The sequence below is a fragment of the Anticarsia gemmatalis genome, chromosome 9 (genome assembly GCF_050436995.1).
Source record: "Anticarsia gemmatalis isolate Benzon Research Colony breed Stoneville strain chromosome 9, ilAntGemm2 primary, whole genome shotgun sequence".
NCBI lineage: Eukaryota > Metazoa > Arthropoda > Insecta > Lepidoptera > Erebidae > Anticarsia > Anticarsia gemmatalis.
Window position 1 is genome coordinate 4,853,151 of NC_134753.1, and position 24,996 is coordinate 4,878,146.

At 34.2% G+C, this 24,996-nt stretch overlaps 3 protein-coding genes across 3 annotated transcripts in view; 2 read left to right on the top strand and 1 right to left on the bottom strand.

Annotated features, from left to right (window-relative positions):
- The first annotated feature begins 362 nt into the window (after positions 1–362).
- Positions 363–5,403, top strand: LOC142975492 (uncharacterized). Its single transcript, XM_076118347.1, has 2 exons — positions 363–517; positions 3,801–5,403. The coding sequence occupies exon 2, from the start codon at positions 3,810–3,812 to the stop codon at positions 4,917–4,919; it is 1,110 nt and encodes a 369-aa protein (XP_075974462.1). The 5' UTR covers positions 363–517; positions 3,801–3,809; the 3' UTR covers positions 4,920–5,403.
- A 4,529-nt stretch (positions 5,404–9,932) lies between these two features.
- LOC142975336 (muscle-specific protein 20-like) overlaps positions 9,933–24,996 on the top strand; it is a 33,670-nt gene continuing 18,606 nt past the window's right edge. Inside the window, exon 1 of the mRNA XM_076118121.1 lies at positions 9,933–10,091. Within this exon, the coding sequence (XP_075974236.1) occupies positions 10,068–10,091 (24 nt within the window). The 5' untranslated portion in view covers positions 9,933–10,067. The remainder of the gene's footprint in view (positions 10,092–24,996) is intronic.
- LOC142975599 (protein takeout-like) lies at positions 10,629–16,613 on the bottom strand. Its single transcript, XM_076118545.1, has 6 exons — positions 16,454–16,613; positions 13,627–13,719; positions 12,532–12,679; positions 12,065–12,198; positions 11,826–11,975; positions 10,629–11,097 (listed from the first exon to the last, which is right to left on the bottom strand). Exons 1-6 carry the CDS (start codon positions 16,521–16,523, stop codon positions 10,916–10,918), a joined length of 777 nt encoding a protein of 258 aa, XP_075974660.1. The 5' UTR covers positions 16,524–16,613; the 3' UTR covers positions 10,629–10,915.

Consider the following 24,996-nt stretch of genomic DNA (forward strand, 5'->3'; position numbering starts at 1 on the left):
ATTACAAGAAAATTATTGTTATAAAATAATTCGGTTAAGCATTGTAACTTTTTATCAAATTTAACAATTAAACTATTGAAAATCGCTACGATTCTGCTACGACAATGGTTACATTGTAGATACTCAGCAGCTACGCAAACTCTACGCAAAGGCGGAGCTTTCAGTGCGACGTCACACGAAGTTTTCCGATCACCCCCGACGACGTACAACGATCTACTAGAACCAGTTATTACTGATCCTTACGTTTGCTCGCTTGTAAGTTGTTATGATCCTGTGAAAGTGAGGATGAGCGGGGCGAGGGAGGTCAAAGAAAAGTGGGTGAGTGAATTAATGGAAAATGGTTGAGAAAAGGGATTCGCCAGGATTGTTACGTAACGTCAGTCGTGCGACGGCAGCGCGCGTGGTGGCACGTCCCTGCGCTCGCGGTGAACGGAAAACATAAACAACAACAACGTGTTTATTGACGTAAACAACATCGAAGTTGCTGAAGGACTTTGCTGTACTTGAAGTTTGAGAGGTAAGTTTGTTTAGAAATGTGGTGGTGTGAACTGTTGTGTATGGGTGTGGAAATTATTATGTTGAGTTATTTGTTCCTTTGTTCTTTAAAGTAAAGATTTGTGAAATAATGTAATTCAATATTCTTTTCTCAGTTTTGTTTATATTGGGTTCTCTTGCTATCATACTTGTAGGAAAATGAAGAGGTTGATTCGAGACTTAAACCTGAGATATAGCGGTTTAGTAACTTGATTAATCTAGTTTCAATTGCAAATTCTTCTATTAACAGTAAAGTGAAAATTTTGAACAAATTACTTTTTAAAATCGCCTTCTATTTAATTGAGACTAAAGCTTGTTTAATATATTTGATTTTGCATATTGAATATCGTATAAAAGTGTAGCTTGACTGAGAGAGCTAAGACCGGCGGCCAAGACTAACAGTTGCGTTTAAAAAAAATCTGGTGATTTGTAACTTAATGACACAACCTCTTATCTAATAATAATAAATAAATTTAACCCATTACTGTCCCACTGCTGAGGGGTTAGGCCTTGAGTCCACCACGCTGGCCAAGTGCGGGTTGGGGACTTTGCATGCCCTCAATAAATGTATTAAACAAATTTTAGGCCTGCAAGGTTTCCTCACGATATCACTGTGTCCTTCACCGTCGGAGCATGTGATAATTATTTCTAATACACACATAACTTCGAAAAGCCATTGGTGTGTTGCCTCGCATTCAAACCTGCGACCACTGGCGAAGGAGGTGTCAACTTATACCACTCGGCTATCTAAATCGAACTATGAAAATTATGTTTATAACTGTAACAGTTTAAAAGTCTAATGCGCCAAGTGAATTAAATGAAATTTAATTTTAATTGAATTTTAATTAAATCAAAATCATTCCGACGATCCATGAATACTTTAACAATGCTGAAAAACTACTCTCCTTATATTAATAGAATGTCGGAGAAACTATCACATAAAGTGTCATAACAATTTTCATTTAGTTTATTTAACTTTCTGGTCTAATCAAGACGATTTTAAAGGAAAATTATTATTATTATATTAATTATAAATCTCAAGCAAATACTAACTAATTTTCACGCAAGCGCCAAACAAGCCGCAATTAAAATCAATTAAGAACTTATCAACCTGTATCTAACAAAGTGAACTTAAGACGTATATTTCTAATCGCATTAAGAAATCTTTACAGCGATACTAATCAAACTGATCTGAATATTAGATTGTTAGAGGGTAAGCTCGTGTTAATAATTCAAACATTTTACAATTGAATCTACGATACCTGTTATTAAATATGTAAATCAGTTATTTATTCAACTCTCAGTTCTGAGGGGAGAGTCTTTATGATAAACTTTAGATTACAACTGTCATGTTGTGCCAAAGATTTTGTACCGACGTGTTTTGTGTGACAGTTATGTGCTGCGTAGAGTATATTAGTAGAGGGTTTCACAAAGTACCAAATTAACTGTTCGTAGCATTAAATAAATCTGTAAATGTGTCAAAAATCTAAACCTTTTAGGTAAAAAACAACTTTCTGATGACTATCATTAAACATAAAGCATTTTGATAAAGCGTTCTGAAAATGTAGAGCATTATTTAAATTAATCCGATTTTTTATGTTTTATGAAGGTATCGGAACTTGCCTTCTGCCTACATATAATTGAAGCGAATAGAAGTCTGTTGTTGTAATGTTTGCCGATTTCGGTTTGATTCAAAAACATAATGTTGCTTATATTTTTTCTTTTAATAATAATTTAATTACTATTGTTACACGTGTATTTCAGTTAGACTGTTTTACTCATTGTGGTTTAAATACAAGCAGAACAATAATATATATTTATTTCTCAATAATATTTCCAAGAAAAACCACACAAAACAAAGCTAATCAAAATTATAAATTGAAGAATATAAAACAATACGGGCACCAAACCTCGTCCCTTGAGGATCGTTCAATTGAGATTATTTATCATAAGGCGGGCCCGGGCGGCGATACAAGCTAATTTACAAAATAAATATTAGCTCAATCAAGCCTGCGGTCTTGGCTTGTTTTCACTAATTGTTATTTTCTGACAAGAAATATTGGAATTGTTATAATAAAACAATCTCTTGAATGAAAAGTTAGGTTTTTATATTAAAGTTGACGTTCAATTGATTCCTGTTTTGATTGCTAAAGCTGAATACCGGGTATCTTCTTTCTCCGAAATGCAAAACTGTAAAATTACTTATTGACTTAACAACCTAGAAATACTGTTCCAGCGCAATCAAGCCTGCGTGGTGGCTTGTTTTCACTAATTGTTATTTTCCGTCAAGAAATATTGGAATTGTTACATTAGAACAGACTCTAGAATGTAAAGTTATGTTTTAATATTAACGTTTGGAATGAACTGAATTGTTTTTTGGATTGGATACCATGGCCCACCAATGTCTTTTCTTTAGGAAGCCAGCCGGCGTACGCTTGATAGAATCGAATTCAAATGTGATTGAATGAATTCGAGGGAATGTCAAATCGGACTCTTTAATTCCAAACTAATGCATAGTTGACGCTGGTTTAAAGTAATTGCCCACTCCCAACTGGTCTAATTTGATAGTTGCTTTTTACAAACCACACGCGTACCTTCTAGGCCAGCATGAGTGCATTGTTACTCATATTTATGCCTTGTAGATCTTAGGCAATCTATTCCCCAACATGAACATTGATATCACGAGCACGACAGGCATATGCATACACAGATATTAGTTCCATGCGTCCATGCTCAAGCAAAACATGTAAACATAGGTCCGAGAGACAGTTATGATATTATTATACATATAACTACACACATACAAGCGTATATATCATACACAATAACAGCACACATACAGACAGAGATGAAAGCAAGACGTCGGTACAGAGTAGCATTGTTTTCAATAAATTAAACGGAGGACAAGAGGCCCGGACACTAGGTAAACAGCCCGGGGGCTCCGTCAACACAATTATTATACTCGGACAGCCACCCTCCGTGTCGATAAACACCCTCTAAATAAATTAACTGGACGCCATCCAACGTTTCAGCGTTGTTTGAAAAAAGTTGGTAATTAATTTATGTCTTGATTATGAATTGGACATAGAAACGAAATACTGCAATGTCCAGTTTATTATATTTCACTTCTGTCAACACTTTGTGGTAAATGGCAACACAAAGTGGGCAGTTAAGGTTTACGTGCTGAAAAGAACAATAAAGTACACGCCTATGATATCTAATATAAACCTTATTGCAGTCCTTATAAGATTTATTTTTTGTTGCAGATCCTCACAATGGCTACTGCGCGACCGCCAGCACCAGCCACTCGCACCAAAAAACAAAACCATGCCAACATACCTTGCCCCATCGAGAACTGTGCAAGGTTCACATACGGCAAGCTGCCAGATCACCTGACCAAGATCCACGGTCTCACCGGCGCTGAAAGAGACGCCCTCAACGAACAACAAAGAAAACGATTCTTCAACGGCGAACTATGCCAAGTGCGTTACCTCAAGGAATCAGCTATCCGAGACCTTTGGGGAGCGGACTACGATGATCCTCGTATACGTGCAAAAATACACCAAAGCTACGCTCTAGTCAAGATTAGAATAATACCGTTAGCTGCTACACAACGAGCTCGCCCACTCACTGAGCAAGATGCAAATGTTCTGACAGCATACAATGCAAGGACTGCGCCACGACCAGCACGGGTGCAGAAAACTCGTACTCGACCACGACCTTACCCGGCGCCTGAAGCCAGTCCCGTAGAACGCAGAGTTTCTACTGAGTCCAGCGAAGAAGAAAATACTGGTAATACATTACCGCCGTCTCCGCCTCCGTCATCACCGTCTCTACCACCTTCGCCAGCTCCTTACGAACTACAACCAGTCGAAACCCGCCTACGAGATATCTTCGATTCAAAAGTCGATGCCGGATACAAAGCAGTGATTGATGATATGAAGAAGTCCATGACGATGGGCAGGACTATTGGCGCAAAGAAGCGGAAAGCGTACCGAACATACCGGCGTTATGCAAAGAGGCTTATAGCTTATTTACACAGACAGCATTCTCCTTTGGCGTATGACGTAGACGTGCTTCTCTGCGGCGAGCGACAAGTTTGCGCTTTCCTTGAACGAATCAGCACTGAACATAAGACGAAGACCCTTAGAAATTACATCGTAGCGGCTATCAAGCTTCTGGATTCACGACTTTTTGCTATTGAAAGAGATCCTGCTTGCAAAGAGAAGGTGGCGTCGATGACACGCGTTTATGATGTCCTACACGGCCGCCTAACAGAGTGTGACCGGCTACTAGCTCAGAAGGACGTACCGTGCGAGAAGAAAACATCATTGGAAAGTGTTATGGAAGAAAGTTTCAACGACTCGTATGATGAGTTAGAATAAATTGTGAAAAGACTTTCTTAAGACTGCTTCTCCCCTGGTCCCATTCGTATTTCGTCCTAGCTTCGAAAGTAGCCGCTACATGTTAGCAATAAGTATATTTATTTATTACTGTCTTGTAAATAAAACATTATAATTTGTTGTAGAATTATAACTTAACATGTTATTTATTAAGTTTAAAAAACTTGTAAATACTCAAACTACGTGTTTAAAGCAATAAGCTTCGATGAAATTAAAGATAGTTGTAGCTCGATAATAACATTCTGAAAGTTATACTTTCCTTCGTGTGCAATAAGATGCCAAATAAAAGCTAGTGTATGTGTAGATACTATTATTATTTAATAAGGCACTAATATTACTTCATGTAAGCAATCGTCTTAGGTTATTTATGCATTGTTTATGTAAATATTTCTAGTCACTCCATACCATTATAACTATGGTTTTATTATATTTGATCTCAATTCATCAATGTATTCACGAATTACAATAAAATTTGTGCTCATAAACGACTTTCATTTATTACTGTAAGTTTTAATCGTAACAAGAAACCTGTATGCCTAAATAATGCAATAACAGTAGGAAAGTAAGTATTAAATAATTAGCTGGCGATCATGAATACAATACAATAATATATCTTAACATATAGAAATGTGTAAATGTATTAGTATTATATTTGAGTAATGCGCACCCTACGCAGATACTTTTCTCTAGAATTCAGATTTTTTAAGTCTCTTGCAAATATACTGGGAATTTCAACAACGAATTGCGTCAACTTTATCGCTGCTTTATGAGTCAGTTTATTATACTACTACTTTTTTTGACTATTTTTAATAAGTGCACACATAAAAAAGTGCTGATTCTTTCATAAAGATCATATATATCACTACGGTCACATTAATTATCTGCTAGCGACATCTATTGAACCATAAATAAAACAAAGCTTCCAATTCAGGTGGCGTTGTGGCAGCACTCAATACTACGTGAATACAGTGACATCTATCCACAATTAACAGTGAGTTAGTGTTAGGCTCATCCAAGTACTTCTACTCGCTGACAGAGGGCATTTATACAAAACTCCTCTTCCTTGCTCATGGTCTCCTAGTACATCGCGATCGTAACTGCCTGCTCCAGATTCTCCACCTACGTTCCAAACGTTCCATTCTTGAACGACGCGCCACCAGTAGTCAGCCGCAATAACTTGTGAACAGGCAAAACTCCTTCGATGAATAATATTAGATTTTTTTTCAGCCAGCAACTTTAATAATAATAGTTTTATTAATTCAAAAAAGGATTTTTTTATTTTATATACAAGGCAAATATTTTTTTTGTTTTTCAACTTTAATTTTGTTTCTTCTTAGCTGTTTATTTACCCACTGTTTTTATTTTGTACCCTAATGTATTGTGTTTTAATCTGAACAATTTTACAGTTCTCCCTGTGTGCCGTTTTATTACAATCTAAAGAACAAATGAACAGAGCAATAAAATAAAGAAAATATTTTTTATATGTTTCAATTGTAGTTGGCGAGATCGTTAGTTTTTCGTTGAGATAAATTTAAAATACTTAGCTCAAATACTGACTCACATGAAAAACATGTAAATCTATTATGAAGCCTACGCGAAATATGTAGGTTTTGAATACAATTGATTGCATCACAAATCGAAATATTTTCAGATTTGTAAACGCATTATTGTGATTTATAATAATCTCATAATAATATGTGGTTATCCAATAACATTTAATATGATATGAATTAATTGTATTTTTATGTATGGACCAAGTAGGAAAATATGTGTTCTATTATCGCAATATTCGCAATGCAAACTACAAAAAAAAATGTTTGTTATTCGTGCCTTGTACACAAAATCGTGTTACTAGTCACCTCAATTAAATACAAAAAATCACGAGTGGTATTAATACTACAGTACACTAATCCAGAAATATTATTTTAAAATATCAAAAGGCTTTTCACGCTTATTAAATAATTATTAGATATTATCAACGAACGGGAAAGCTCGCCACGACGTCAAACGACATCTGGTGGGATATTATTTTAAGCAGTTTACTCACAGGCTATTCCTGTACCCATATACTACCTTGAACCGTTCACAACATACGACCTATTTCAGTTTACTGACTAAACGAACGTTCTCGTTTACGATTTAAATATATAACGTGGTTTCAATAATAGCTCCGGGGGGTGGGAGGTAAGGGCAAACACGTCAATCGTTTTCAATCACCACTTCGCCAAAAATATCAATTTTGTGAGTAATAGCTCGATGTTTGAAACAATATAACACTGTATTAAATAAATGGTAAAACATGCTAACTCTTCAAAATTAATCATAAATGCATATGCATAGGTTACGGAAATATTAGGGTGACCTAATTACGCTAAGGACACTTTCCTTGAGTAAGTTTGACATAATCCTGAGGTGGTACGTGTAAAATGAACATATCTTTAACACATTTGTTTCAATTATAACACAAAAATGTTAGGTAATTTATTTTCAAAATATTAATACATTTTTAAATTTATACAGCGGGGTAAACGGCCAAAAATATAATACATTACATTTTAAATTGAATGGAAACGTTGTATTGACTGTAAAAGATACAACAGCGCCACTAAATGAATGATTACAATACAAAATTGCAGTGCAGCGGTAAACAATGCAGCACGAACTGAATGACGTCACGCGCATTCGGTGCAAAGTGCATGTATGCAGCTTAACCTTCTAGCGTTCATGTTGCCCTGGTGTTCGTTCCTTTTGTGAGCGACACCAAAGGGGCCCTATCCCCTTCGAGCACCCTTCTCTGGGTCAATGCGCATCTCTCGGTCATTCACCGGACCGACCTTCATCCGTCGTTTTTGTCTTTATGCGTACGTGATTGTAATTTATAGTTACACAAATTTGGCGAATATTTAAACGGTTTTAAAAACTACCTTAAATTCAGACTCGTAGTTTCAGTGATTTTCGATGAAGGAATCGATTTTGAAATCGCTATAATATTTACTAGATTATTTGTAACCTACTACCTACTTCCTGTTTGAATATTTATTTATCTCAGTGATTGAAATAGATTTTTTTTTGCCGCTCGTAGCCCAATTTTGAAACCAAGTTTATTTTAGTTAATTAAAGCGATTAAATTAATAAACACTGTCCAATTAACTGTTCCTAATTAATTAAACTTATATGTATAATTATGTAAATAAGACGAAATAAACTTAGACTTTGTACAAAATAAACTGATCCATACAGTACATTAAATACGAATGCTTGCTGCTTATGTCCCTATTATCGTAATGATGTGCGTATGCGCCGGCTGCTCAGATGCTGCAACAAAATGTCTTACCAGGAACTCAATGTACAAGGAATACAGAATAAAGAAGTAGTTCGATGCACAAACTGTGCAATATAAATGCATCGATGACTGATATGACGTGAGTGCACACTACTGCAATCTTGTTGCGTTACTGCACACAAGCGTGTCTCAAGGTGATAAAAGGATGTGTATAAATTGTTCGCACTACAAAACGGAATGAATCATGTCCAGCACGTAGCAATAAAACATAATACTTTTCCAAAATATGAAATATGTGTAAATGTTTATATTTTCTACAGAATTGGCCAAACTTTTTCGAAGTTGTAAAATAGTGTTTTAATGATCACTAAGCTTGGTGACCCTTGTAATGCTTTCAGTACATAAATAATTTTGCGATTAAAATTAAATTAAAATAATTGCTAGTAGAAACTAGATAAACTTTCACGCAGTTGGTGGAATATTTTTTTAAATTAATCTGGATATAAGATATAGCAGTCGTTGATTTTCTATTTTTTATTGGCGTGCCATTAAAACTGCTCTTATTCGTGGTTTCAGCTAATAGTGTAATGATAATAGTAATAAAAACTTTATTGTTTGTAGAAATCTACTGTTCTTCTCAGAAATTCGAGGATGCATTCTGAGATTTATTTTTACGACACTTTCAGCAAAAACGCATGCAGAATGTCATACATTTTCCACAAAAGTTATATGTTGTATGGCTATATTACAAAAATTGCCATTTTTCACGATGCGGAATGGTTTTTAGGCTAGGCTCAGTATTGCAGTATTTTGAGAAACATCTTTTTTTCTACTGGTTACGTAATTCTGTTGTTATGATTTACTGGGATTCTCTCAAGTACCCCGTATGAATCATTCATAATCCAATAATAAGATGAAGATGAACCGCGCGGCCGCGTAACAACTTATCTTGGAGTATAAAAACAGAATGTACTGAGTCGTAAAACTTTAAAAGCAAGTGTGAAATTCTTTCAACCTCGTTCCAGATTATCGAAGTTTCTGGTACACTGCTAAATATAATCCGTCTAAACACATACCGAGCAGCCTCTCGTCTCTTGAAAAATCTTATTTCGCCGTTAAACGACGCAGGCGTCGTTACTATATGTTTCGTAACTTTCTTTCTGTCTCTTTCTCATTTTTATTTATAAAGTGGAGGCCTTGTCGCCAATGACACACAGGTAGAAAATATTCTTTTAATAATCGCAAAATTCTTAATGTTCAATCGAGGATTTAATCTACATTTCATTTATAAAAGACAATAATGTGGATCTTACAATGGTCTACAATGTTTGCTATGGTTAATTAATTAGCGCAGCTGAAACAATGCGTGTTTTCAGCTTACAGTTTGGTGCACTGTAATTTGCGCTCAGTAAATGTTTAGGAAAACTATAAATTGGCACACCATGAGTTTGTGTTTATTTAAAAAGATCAGGCACGTGCACGTTGCATTTGCAAAAGAACATACACAGATATATTTAAACAGTTGTAAAATAACACTATTTGTAAAATACAGACAAGACTGTAAATTATTCCCTATATATTTATTTCGCTGAAATTCCGCAATAGTCGTTGTGGCCACGTAAGGGGATATTTCTGTCGATCGTTCCCTCGGTCTGCGTCTTGTTCCTTCGCACTGGTATTTACATCGATACAGCTTCACCGACGTATAAAACTCGTTATATGACCGAGTATCGCTTATTTTGTTCTCAACTTTGGTCAGAGAGCCATCTAGTGGCTAGCGCGCGAAACACTTTCGTGTGTGATATTGTGTACCCTTGTGATTTTTTGGAAAACCCTGTGTTTTTAAAATGCCTGGGCGCCCTATTTGGCAGGTATGTAAACTATTCTTTTTTTGTAGAAGTGGTATTTTTGACAAGGATATCAATTCGTTTTGTAGATACTGAAAGAAACATTGTTTATTCGCCGATTTTCTAAACATTGCCGTTTCCGAATTAAATAAATAGGTAGAAGTAGGACCAATTAAATTTTATATAATAATATTTTATTAAATAGGTGATGAAAGTGAGACATTACTGTTCTTCATAATTTATAATACCTACTTCATAGTTTATAGCTAGACCGCATTAATTCTCAAACACTGGCTGTGAGTGGAACCAGTGGAAATGTAAATTAAACTATTATGTATTAATTAGAATTGTGAATTGAAAAGTGAAAACGAATTTTGACTAATCTTAACCTTAGCCTACCTGAAAATAACAGGTGGGTAAACAATTTCTTACGAAATCCTAGTTTTTGGCACGGTGTCAAATTTCTCCGCGTTGATTTATTTACCTGAAACTCCAGTAAATTAAAAAATAAGATACAATAAGATACAATATATTAGGATAAGGAACGTGAATAAAAATGCATTTTAAATACTAATAATTTTTTTGTTTCAATATTTACACAACACAACCATTTTCAGTCAAGGTACAACGGTATTTCGACCATATTTTTAATTCGGAGGTTTAAAAACATTTTACTATAGAGGTTTAGACACAACCAACATATTATTATGGTCAAAATAAACACACATAAACTCTCATTCAATACTTAAAAAATAATTAAAAAGTATTCAATTGTCATCCACAAAACTTATAGCTACCTAGATATATTTTAAATAATTATTTGTATGGTCATATTGCTATAATTATTACTAAACCTTATCCGTCATTTTATTATTTTTTACGTCTCCAACCATATAATCTCCCGGCAAATTGTTAAATAATTTCTGCATAAATCCGAGTAAAATGTCTTCAATGGTTTTTGATAAAATTGGTCGCAAAGATTCGGACACCGGTCGCCAATTTGCATTCAAATACGCGTTAGTACTTTCCTCTGAAAAATAAGCAATTGTTAAACTTCACAATACAAACATTTTATTCGAAGAATCAGTTTGCTGTTACAAAAATATTCAAACACCGAAAAATGGTACAGGAAACGCCATCTATTGATGAGGAAAAATACTATTTTTTTAAGGGGACAGCCAAGATATTAATAAAATTAAATAAATAATATGCTTATTATTTATTATATTTTTTCTATAATTTGAAGTCTCAAAATATCGTCACATTATTATAAAAGTCATTAATACTGATAACCGGCTGTATCGACCGTAAAGATTAACCAGTTTTTTATTCAGTGACGTAATAACTACGTAATAATTAAAACAATAATAAAAAATAACTGTTGCGAATAAAATTGGCAACAATGAGCGACCGGTTGTCAAACGTCTAGCGACGTCTCAACAACGTCTCAACGTTGCAATTTGTAACACGTTAGTACCAGGAGAGCATAAACGTAAAAGAGCGGAACAGTTTTGCAGTGCTATGCTCAGCTCCATCTGTCATCGAATTTTTGAACTAATACCGTAGCTATTAGCTAGCATTGAGAAGCTCAACATTCATTTTAATAACGGCATTTTAATACAGATGGCGCAGTAAGTCGACTTTCCTTTGTTTGAAATTGTTTTAGTGTTTTATCAGTCTTTTATTTATAGTTATTAGTTTTTCTATCCGGTTAATTAAATAATTATTTTCATAAAAAAATAATTGCAAAATACGTACCTAATGACTGAATACCGTCAAACAAATTATTCATACGTAATTTCAGTCCTCCGATAGAATATTTAACGTGTGCTCCGGTAATATTGAAGAATGTGAATTCATCTTTGTTGTACAATTTGACATCACTAACAATATCAATAGTCATGTTAGCTGAAAAAGACAACATAGTTAGGATCTATCACTTCTAATGTAAATAAATAAGCAGAACTCCATGTGAACTCCATGTGACTTGTACTAACTTGGTTCAAACCAGCATAACCCGCGACCAACCAAAGGAATCAACAAAATCTTTCCTTTGAGGTCATAGGTTCCTTCAATCCTTATTTTTGGAACGCGAACTTTGGTGTAAAAGTCGTAAGTTTTACTATCAACTCTGAAAAAAAAAAATATTTTTTTTAACTCAAACAATAAGTTACATTAAAAACAACGTTTTTTCGTACACATCGAAACAGACAAACAGTAACGATGTTTTTGGGTGAGTAAATTAATTTTGTCCTGAAAATATATTTTTGCAGTTTTATCAAACATTTTAAAAGGAATAAAATAACTACCTACTATTCTCTATCCAACTACTAAATGGCTGCATAATGTAGACACGATTGAATTAAACGATCAAAACAAAAAATGCTCTACTCGACTGGACGATTTGCTCAACTTAGTCGATCAAGTTACCAGGGTACAATGAAGTAATAGAGGTTACACTTACCGACTCGACAAAACTTCTGTAGCGCCGAAACCAGTGACTGTAACATCATCGAGTGCAGCATTTACGTTTACTGGTCCATCACCTTGAAGAATCCTGATTTTAGGAATTTTTAAGGGATCCAAGGGTTCCATACCAATGTCCGGCAATCCTTAAATAGAGTAGAAAAACTGGATTAATGAATTAAAATTAACGACACGTGATGTGCATGATGGGAATATTTTTATATGCGTTTCTTGCATAAATGAAAGTATAGCCATATCGAGTCACATTTGATACCTCGAGGCGTCACACAGGTATGGTGAAGAAATAGCGCTTTCGCTTTCCGCAAGTTATGTACGAATGTTTCGTAATTGAGGCTATGTGACTAGCCCAGTGGCTTGTGGATCTACCAACCCAACTATCATTGCAACTGTTTAACATGGCTTAGAAATCATGTAAAAAATACGGAGAAAGACTGCTACGTTAAATTTTTACAACAATTTCATACGAAAACAATGCAGTTTATTACATTTTAAAATATTTTTTCCTACGTTCAGAATTCATTTCTACACGATTGATTTTATTTAACTCGAGTGCGTGTTGTATTTCAAGCGCTTTCATTAACTTCGCGTGCGGTTAACATTTTGTTGCAAAACGATAAACGAAACGTTCACGAACGCAGGGAGGGCACATTCTACCAGGAGAGCAGTACAAGCAAGTAGCTTGCGCGCAAGGCGGCATACGGCGAACCACAACAGCTGTGAATCGTTGTGCAACAAACCAGGCACTCAGAAAGCGTGCCAGCTGCTTACGAAGTTGACCGGTAGCCACTTCGTACCTAAATGTGAACTCGTTCCACTCAAACTAATGAAAACATTGCGTTTTTAGTAATAACACTTGTCTCTCTCGTTATGAAGAAAATGGATTATAAACACAAAAAAATGGTTGATATTGACAAAGGTGAGCCAAGTATCAGCAACCTTTTACTGAGTTTGAGAGCCTACATAAATATGTAGTGTGAAGTTAGAGACATTTAGTACTTTCGTAGGGAAAGTAACTGTATCAAATGAACGTTATATGTAGCTTGCAAAATAGACTAGAATAAGGGATTTTTACCTGGACCAAGGGCATTGAAAAGGTGTTGCACTGCATCCTTCGAGCAATCATTAAATTCTGGGTCGCTTTTAAAACATGTCTTCACGAAACTGGCTGAAAATGGAAAAAAAATTATGAGAACAAAGAAAGGTTAAAAATGAAACATTAAACTTAAAATTAGATGCGCAGTTGTCAAAGGTGTCAATACCCTTCGTCTTACTTCTTACTGTTTTTAGTCTCCTAGTACATCACCAATGGAAAAACAGTTTTCATGGTCGAAAATTCAACGCTTTTTGTGGAAATTAAACCATGCTTAATTATGTCGAAATTAGGACGCAAATAGTGCACTTCTTAACAGCAAGGACATCTCAACTTTCTGCCGGCCTTGACATTGACACAGATCGGATGCTGTGCAGGCAGACGCACTTTCACTAGGTCATCTGTCAACATTTATCACTTCTACTATGCTTCGCTAAACAGTTACGTAACACGTGGTAACACATTGGTACCGGTTATCATGGACATCTTTGACATGTGATGGGACATGATATCTACTGATTCATCCTGGGTATAGTTTAATTTTAGATTTTATTGTTTCTTTAAGCTAGCGATTTAGATTTCTATAGAATCATATAACAGGCAAAGAAAAATTTTACGATTGCGTTTCCTTATTTTCGATTCAAGTGCATTATAAAAAACTAAATTCTACGGTCTAAAAAATACCGTACCAAATTATAATTTTGCAACTGGTTCTTCATTCCAGTATTTTTCCAAGTTTATTGGCAATGTATTCCAGTTTTACCACTCAAACCTGTATCAGCCTATTAATATTACAATTGGTTGCGTGAATCTATTGCATTTGGCCTTCGCAACTTCTAGAAAAACAGGACTTTGGTATATTGCAGCAGGTTTATTAAAACAATGATGATGTTGACATGTTAACTAATGACTGTTAATTAAGTTAGGGTTAGAGTTTAATCTGTTTTAGAGCTATTATTATCCACGTGAGATTACTAAGATAATTTATTTGTTAATCCGTATAACCTTCTGGGGTAATTTTTAGATAATATCTCGTTACATTGTCATCTGTGATGACCTATAAACTTTTGTATAGTAACAATAGACTGACGGTTAAATTGTGTGGTAACGATATAATTAACTTTGTATTAAATATGTGTTTATAATGCCGATATGCAATTGACAGGTAAAAGTAAACTAGATACGTAGAAAAATAATCCAATGATTAGATAGATAGAAATGTATCCCATAAAGAACGAGATGACGATACGAGTAGATACTTTAATTGCCACATTTTTTTATTACGATCCATCTTCTAATATGTTCATCAAAAACAACTCATTAAATATAGAAATAAATATGCTGATCATTATACCAAATTGTTCGGTTATTATTTCAAAACCAGTAACTTAAAATCATGACTCATAAAATCTATTTTTGGAACCATTATTGTTATTTAATTTACGTAATATAAACTACATGTATATTACTGTACGTTAGGCAAGACGCTTACCATATATTAAGTACATAGTCACATACAAATAAAGGTTAAGATACCGAGCTTCCAATAAGAGCATTCGACAAGAATAATAGCATCGATTTTTATACGTACTGTCTATGTATGTACTTAATGATAAAATATAAAACTGAGGTACCAGGACCAATAAATAAAATTAGGTGAGTTCTTAAGTCTCTGCCTACCACTATGGGAAAAGGTACTCCTTTTCCCGTAGTTTTACATACATACATTAAATTACTTTTTAATGTATGTATGTAACTACCCTAGCAAATGCCTGTCTGTATCTCTAAAGGCAAAACTATTCTTACGAAAAGTATTTGTTTAACCTTCTAAGTCCCTACTCTGTAAAGACGGTCTTCAAAAAATAGAAGATGATTACTTAATGTTACGATTCAGTAAAGTTCAGTAACCTAAACTTGCTCACCTTATATTTGTACTAATTATCATATGAAATTTCGTCATTAATGAGTTGTTTACTTTAGTTCAAAGGTCAGTCTTGTAGCAACAAACATTAAAATACACTTTTGACAGGTCATATTATTGATTTCCAGTCAAACGTTTTTTCTCTATTATCCACCCCTACTCGAGAAAAAAACTATACAGTCTAAATAGCTCAAATTAATTTCACCCTGGCCAAAATATTTTGAGATTCTTCTCGAAGTATACAACAAGCACTAAGGTCTCAATACTAAAACCTGTCACCTCCATCCCCATTATTATCCCCTAGTACAAGTTACGACACCTACGGAAAATAGTTTATGGAAAATGACTAGTTTACTTGCAAGCCGTTTAAAAACGAGGTATTAACCGCACTAAACTCCAACATTATACGATAAAACGGTTCAGCATGTTTTGAAATGTCTTTAATCATGGCATTTTGTTTGTACACAAGTCCAATAGACTCCGAGCTTGACTTAACGCTATGTCGAAATTATATATGCATTTTTTACTACACATGATTTGTTAACAATATTAAACACTCACATTGGCTTGCATCACTAATGAAATTAGGACAGTCGTGTCGAAAGAATTGCAATTGTCTATCACTGGGAAAAGTAGTATCACACGCTATTACTTACATGAACAAAAACAATGGAAACTATATTGCCATCGAGTCTCGATCATTCCAGTCTATAGCTAAGAAAATGCTGTAACTTCTGATATAACGGCCATAATCGTTTTATGCAACTACAACAACATTATGAAACAGAGCCGGCACGCCGGGACGCTGGGCAATATTTGATTATCACAGATATAAAACGTTTTATCGTATGTAGGTTGCGATTTAAAAGCGTATACAAAATCACTTACGTTTCGTCCTAAAATAATCTGCGGTTGTGTAGTGGAGCACTAATGTCACTATAAATAATTTTAACTGCATGTTTTGGTCCGTTCGGCGCCGAGATGTTTAGAAGCTAGTCAGGATTGCCCCGAGCTGCGAGCTCGAGGAGGTGGTGAGATACTAAGGCCCCGCTCTGTCGGCCTGACGGTCTCCTCTACCACCGACGAAGGAGGGGGGCCATACGCAATTGTTAAGTATGTAAATAAAGCTTAAAGTTATCGTTGCTCAAGTTAATATTGCTAATAACACATATTTTTAGGCAGCATGCATATTTTTTCAATAGATAAAAGTTAGGGAGTTATGTCATTGCAGTGTAATCAATAGGTTTTGGTCAAGTAAGACTTCCATTCAAGGTCAAAAGTAAATAGAGAAAGCACCCTTGGACTAGCTTTTATTGGTTTAAGCTATACTTATAAAAGAGACCCAAGATTTTCTGGCCAGTTCTCGGCCAGACAACTTACTCTCTAAGTTGTGGTTTTACCTTCTTGAAACGATGAGGAAGACTTACAGATAATAAATGTTTTTTTTTACTTCTTTTGATTAATTCCTGATAGCCAGTTATAAGGCGGTATTTATATAGTAACGTAACACAACATACAGATAATCTAACCGCACGATAACTATTCTATCGTATAATTAATTGCGTACAGAGTACACAAACCACACGATATCTAAATTTTCTTCCCAACATTGTCAAAATATAGAAGTGAGCACACCACTTAGAATATCATACAGATACCAATAGATACAGATTGCATACTGCTATATTACGTATCTTAAACCTAAGTTTGACTAGAAGGTTCTACCCACTGTAAGAGACACAAAAGGCTCCATTACACAATACAGAGGCTATATTGCACGTAGGACCGTACTGTAGTAATCAAGGAAATAAAGACGATTTCCTCAAGCACTCACAACTAGTTCATGTTAAATACTACCAGCAATTAAGACCTTACGTGTAAGTAAGTGTTACATTCGTTCCGTAACATCAACTTCTTCAATAACCGTTTGGTAATCGCTAACACTAATAATAATATGACGATGAATTAGTGCTTTAGTTATTTTTATGTAGCAATGAATTATATCAAATATGGAGAAAGCATGTGGTAATTGAGGAAGTTTGCCATTTTTCCTTTTATGACAAATTTTTACCTTCTTTGAGATTACGGCTACCGGAGCCATATTTTGTGCTCAGTTAGATTGATGATATATAATATTTAACGCAATTTAACAGTCATTCAATAGATCTGATCTGACCTGATCTGATCAAAAGATAGATAACTGAAGCGTAAAGTAGCTTATGCTATTAAATGTTCATCCCAGGACTAGTTTAAAAACCTTCAAAAGCATAATTATCAGATTTTGTTAGAGATTTAGGCATCAGCATCACAAAACTATTATAAGTTTAGAAATGTCTGCCTCGCAGTCTACTAAATGGGTTAATTATAATATATTGCGTACATTTAAATATTTGAATATCGTACGATATTCAGATCTGAGAAAATTGCATCAAAATCAGATCAAATATTTTTAGATTCACGAATGAACACACACAGTAGACATAGAAAAGGAACGCATACGGATTAAAAAAAAGCTTGCTCCTAGCATTTCTCATCGTTAATCGTGCGATGCTACAAATTCTGTTAGAGCTACTTATTAAAACTGCAGAAGAAAAATACTTAAACATCATACAAACACAGTTAAAAACGGTCTCTTGTGGAATACGTCAAAATCGTTTTACGCTGAAATGAAATGTACTTAGAGCCGAAGAGAAACAAATATTCAATATATGTATGTATATGTGACGGTAGCCTTTATCTTATTTAGATTTCACCTCCACCAGTTACATTAAAATTATCTTTCAACTTAATTAAACAATAATATTATTGCTTCGGCCGCAAGGACACAGCCCCAATAAACCACCAACTGCCAACCCTATGTTTTGCACAAGCCAAGCCTTACCACATACGACAAACGACAAAACCCTCTTGTAATTGCAATCGCGCGACGGATCATGTAGACTTTACTCATTTGCGAAATATTGCTTAACATTAATCGTATGATAATGTATGATATACTAAGATGTTAAATTCATGTTACTAGGCCAGCATGAAACCTTGAAGTACTGACCTACGGAGCGAACTTTGATCGCCTGATGTCATGGTAGAAAAGGGAGCACAAAAGCGCTCACGGTTGAAAAACAAGAGCACGGACGTTGACTAAAATTATGAATATAGTTCAAAGAAAATAATCGGACAGATTTGATATGAACAAATCAGCAGCACCAAAATGTCCAATAAGTTGTAGATTGAATAATCGTCATCAAATTACAACAGGTGTAGTCATAAGCGAACATAATATTGCGCGATTCTTGTATTATACTTAGCGATATTCATATACGAGTATAAACCTTGCATCTCTTACATAACGAAACCTTTAGAAACGAAGGTGTGTTATGTTTTGCTCAAACGGTAGCCAGTTTTCCTCTGTTTATACACAACCTTGCGTTAGCCAAGAAGACGATCTCGTACAAAATTTATTGCTCAGTTCGTCACGCATGCATTCATGTGGATTGCTATTTTTAGATACATATTCGTGTATAATATTAATAACTGAGCCGTATTCATAAATTGATCAACCGAGAATTGAAATGCTTGTTTTTACCACAGTAGGGTTAAGACACTGATTATTAAAACCAAAACATGACGTAAATTCTCAATAAATCCCTAATATTTTTACAAGACACTTGAGTGAATTACTTTGCAATATGATCATGTTAGCACGTAATTTGTCTTTTGACATTTTAATGTAGACGCATCGTCTGAGAGCTTTGTAGAGATAACGACATTGGTTCGAGTCGCCGGTTGACCTCAAATCGTAGTGTGATGCAAAGGGACAAAGAGGTCAGCTTGTAAAGCTCATAGCAATGCGTGGGAGTTAGATAAATGACGAAGAAAAAAAGAGAAAGGTGTATATTTGTGAATTATATTTTTATATGTTTTTAACTGGAATGTCATCATAAGATATTTGTTGCGTTCGCAGCTCGTTATATATTTCTAACATCATTTCGATGGCCAGACATATCCAACGGTTTTCATGCCACTTTATTTTTATTTGACACTCTTTCTTTCGTTGATGGGTTCACTCGAATCCATTTTAGCGGCGTCTGTAATTCATTCTTGTTTAACCTATTTTCTGGATTTAAAAGCTTCAATATTTCTTTAATACAGATCGCTGCATGGTAAGTGTTAGTGTCTATGTCTGAAATAATCTCGGAAACTACTGGACAGCATCCAATTCGTGCACTTTTAGAAACTTAATTTATTTAGATGTTGTTTATATTTTTATAAAGTATTATAAATACAATGACCAAGGCCAATACAGGATGCGTGTTAATCTTAATAGTATGTATTTTTTTTTAAGATTCGAAAATCCAAAGTTATTTAATCTAATTAAAATAATAAGAACAGATTTTATAAATTACGGCTAAGTGCTATATCCTGTAACTAGCTGACCCGCGCAACTTCGCTTGCGTCACATAAGAGAGACATAATTTTCCCCGTTTTTGTAACATTTTTCACTGGTACTCTGCTCCTATTGGTCATAGCGTGATGATATATAGCCTATAGCCTTCCTCGATAAATGGGCTATCTAACTGTGAAAGAATTTTTCAAATCGGACCAGTAGTTCCTGAGATTAGCGCGTTCAAACAAACAAACAAACAAACAAACAAACAAACTCTTCAGCTTTATTATATTAGTATAGATTACAGTGACAAAAAATATAACTATTAAGTCAAGAATCATTATCGTTTTTGAAACCAATATTTCCTTCTAGTTATTTTAGTGCGCTTGTTCTTTCTTAAAAAGGACTAAGGATTTTGTACTGCTACAAAAATGTAATAGAGGTACAAAGCAATGTTTAGGTACCCCCTTATAAAATCCCTTGAGGTGGAGATCCCACACTAGGTGTCTTTTCATAAATTATTGCGAACTCCCCTTTGTTAGGTAGCTCTAGGCAACTCTTTGCAGATTATCTTTTCTTTGTTAGTTTAAAGCCGTAGACTCTTCAAAAAACACATAACTTCAAATCCCAAAGCATATTTCTTAAGAGTTTTATAACAATTCACATGTTGTCCTCGAGTTCAACGAACGACTTTGACCCATAACCCTCCGCAATCGGTGCAACATACTAGCTCTACCAAAAGTGATTGTGAAATAATTGCAACTATTACACGTGAACTGGCTGTATTGCATTTGTATCTGATCTGTCTAGGTTAATACGTTAGATAAAGTATAGTGTAATTAATAAGATGGTTTTCATTGATAAAAACAATTAATAAAAAAACGGAACTTTTAAATGGGCTGGAATATTCTTATGTACATAGAACATTTTATATGATTAATGTCCCACTGCCAGGCAAGAGTCTCCTCTTCCTCCTGGAATGTGGGGGCGGTAAAGCCATGACGATTTCCTCAAATATTCCATAGTCCATAATATATAAATATTAATTAGTAGATTTGATTCTACAAAACCATATACCTAAATACAAGAAAAAGCTTTAGTTTTTTCGACTTACGAATGTCTACGATATATATTTTTGTTATATAAATACTATGAAAGGTTAAAACAATAACAGATAATAAAATAAACACATTTATGGATGGGAATGAAGCAAAGGAAGTTTGTAAGAACGTACCAAGTTGAAAAAGGGCGTGATTTTATGTTTGTTTAAAACAATGACACGTAAATAGCAACTGCGTTGTATTTTAACTTAACCTGATTTCGCATACATTATTTGGAAACAGTTCAAATACAGTAACAATGATTAAAAACTGCTATTCGTTAACGAAAATTTATTTACTTCATTAATTATTCTTCAATTCAGAAAATCAGGAAACATTAGTGTCTGCGAAAGTTATTGACAGGCGCTAAAGGTTACTTCACACTGTACGTGACAACGTTTACGATACGCAGCGTCGACGGACACTGAGACAATCTGACACAAGTCGAACAATATTAAGAAAAATACATCACATTTACATAAACTGTACGCGTGTATGTATTTTGCAATAAACATTCAAAACAAACAAGTTTCTAGATTATATTAAGTAATTCTATTTCGATTGGAAGATTTTTAAGTTCTTAGCAAATACCTAATGGACTAAACTGTTGGGACAAGATTTTTTTGAAACTGTTTCGAAATGACAAATCGCTGATGTTATTCTCTGAATTGATTTAGATCACTTTACGAGTATGAGACCTTGAAACATCTGTTTACGAGCTTTATAGGAGGAAGACCTTTTTTCCTCAAAGAGACAAATTAGATGAATTTTTTGTGTTACCAACGTATTATTGTAACATTTCAGTCCCCTGGCTATATCCAAAGCGCAAGTCGAACTGCGGGCTACTACCAAAAATTTTCTAACAGGAAGTTCTAATTAACCGAACATCTGCGATCGAGTTAGTAACCACTAAACTAAAGTGACAGTTATTAATGAGATTCAAAGGAAAAACTAATTAAGAACTTGTCACTTCGAAAAACTTCCGTTACCGCCAGTGTGAAATCCATCTACGCGTGCGTACGTAAATCGTTTTTTATAAACGAACCAAAACACGCAAGGAAACTTGACACGTTGCCAAATTACGAGAGTACTTTGTAATTACTACAGATTTTACCTAAGAAACTGTATGTCTTAATATATCTCTTGTTTTCCCTTGACCTTGGAGTGATTACCTCGTAATTATAACTAATTAGTCGTCTGTTATAATATGTAGTGTCATTGTGTGTATAAATCTGCATCTCAGCGCCTTGGCCGTTGGTCAAGATAAACAATTTTCATCGTAACCGAGTTGCCCACGCGATGATGGAACTTCTCTTTCTGGAACCCGAAATGATGTAATCATTTATTCTATAGTTACTTTCGTAAACAAATGGTAACGTGTTTCTTATAATAACAGAAGTTGTAAATAACAATGTAGAATTATTGCTCGTCTTAGACAATTTGACGTAACCTCCCTAAATTATTATTGAAATCTGTTCGGTAAACTTGGAAACAAAATATCATATTTACCGTAAACTTTACCACCAACATTATTTAAAAATTGAATTTAACCTACGAAAATCTTTCTCGATTGATCGATTAAGACAGTTGTACCTATGAAACAACGAGCTTTTCTTTTTTGCGTGTCCCATTCATTTTACAACCATTGGTTTTTGTGTAGTTAATGGTTTTATTTCAATTTTTTGCATTGTGTAGCGATAGTAATGAACAAACAATCTAAAAACAAAGCAATTTAAGATTTCGAATAAACATTGCAATTCATTTCACATCTTTCTCCACGACACCTAAGAAAGATTAATGAATCCAAAAAAATGCAAAAATATTTGGCGTTCACACATGCAATGCGTGCACTAAAGAATTCAATACAAATCGCTTCTGTTCCAGTCTTTACAAAACCACAGCCGTAAAACTAAACTATTCGCTATTTCTAAACACCTTTGAGAAGATGAGCTTGTAAAACAACTGAATGGGCAGGTTGAATGACCTCTAGTGTCTTTGTCTTTAATCTAAATAGCACGAAGCTAGTGTTCGTCGTAAATAATATTGCGATGTGACATTGGCCACTTGTAGCCGAAGTATTTTATGAAATACAACATCAAAAGATTTGGATAGGAAGAATGAATGGAATAGGTTTGTTGCCCTCATTTTCTATTTATATTTTGGTTCGTATGTTATGAAGAGTTTTATATAAATTGCAGTTTCATAACGTATTTATTGAGTTCTGCCGATCAAAAAGAGTTCAGTACGAGATTTTAATAGACTTAGTTTAAAAAACTGCTCTCCATACAATTGACGTAGTCTTTTTTCTAGTTTTTAGGTACTTTTTCAGAACATTTTAAAATGTTTGATTCAGGCACTTATTTAGTTAAACTGTTGAAGTTACGTACGCACGCGAAACATAAAAACTGAACGAAAACAAAAGTAAACGCAAGATACAAATTAAATGAGAATGTATAATTTACTGTATTAAATATTTGGCAGTATACTTGACAGACCAAGACTGAGTTTAATAAATGAGACATCAAGTCCAGACATTCCATTAAGATATTTTGGGAAAAAGTATAAATTAATCTAAAGTTCTAGATTTAGATATCAAAACAAAATTAGATTTATTCGCTGAGGAAAACGATTTGGCGCCATGCGAATTTGGTGTCACGTCCATGTACCGCCCATAATATAATTATTTATTATTGCCAATGAGAGAATAGCTACTTAAGGGCTTTTAATTACCTAAATACGTGAAACTGTCAACTTGCCAATAGATCTATAGTATAGATCAAAGACAGAAAATGTACGTAAAAATGGAGACGAACAGGCGGTGTCGCCCTTTTTGCATAAAGTCTACCTTAATACATTACCGTAACTGCTATAATTAGCTCTTCTAGAACACTTTAACTACAAAAGACTTATAACTATCTGCCAAAAAGAAAAAACCAACAAATTGTAAATAATTTTCAATACTTTGACTTAAAGAAAAAACGTAATATATAGCAGAATTTTTAAATCGATCTATTGATAACAAATGAAATATGAACAGCCTATCATATTAATATAATAATTATAAAATAGGTGCTTAAATGTTATCGTGGGAAGAAATTCGATATTCAAGGTTTTCAATTGTTAATCCGAGATTAGGAAAGTTTGGCACTACCCGCACTACGTGACAGCTGCGCGAAGAAACGAAAATTAAATTACGATGCATTTCATTATGTGGGCATGGCAACACGATGCATACTAAAATATAGAAGACATCCAATGCCTATAAATTATTATGTTGACATTTTTACGTCCTCAAGGTGGAAATTTGAATGTAAAAACTGTAAACATGGATATAGTCTTGAAGGGTAGCAATCAAAAATCTTTATCTCTGATATTTATTCATATTTGTATATTAATGAATAATTTGAATTTCATTTTTAGATAGGTAACAAACATAAATAAATAACTGGTCTCTTCATATCCCTAAGGGCAATAAATGCGATTTTATATATGTACGAAAACATAATAAACAGTCAATTGTGAACCTCCTGTCTTTTTTTAAGACGGTTATAAAAGAAAAGGAAAAGAAGCAGTACGAATAAACGTATCTCTCTCATGAAACAAGTAATTACAAATGTAAATACAATTAACAATACTGTAAACAAATTACTTACTGCAATTAATTTAAACAGTTAGCGTTTTTTGTTATATCATTCCATGCATTTTTATTATATTATTGTTGCAGTACTTCATGAAGGATGCGTTTGACTTCAATGTCATGTGCACAAATACCGGATGTCGTTATTTATGACAACAATAAATAGTGAGAAAAATATTATTTATTGTTTACGCAAATCTCTAACATATTACATACAGATATGAAAGATCACATTCTTTACGTGACGGATGAAAACAATTTATTACGTAAAAAACTAAAATGTTTACAATTTGTAGTCAAAACATCGTAT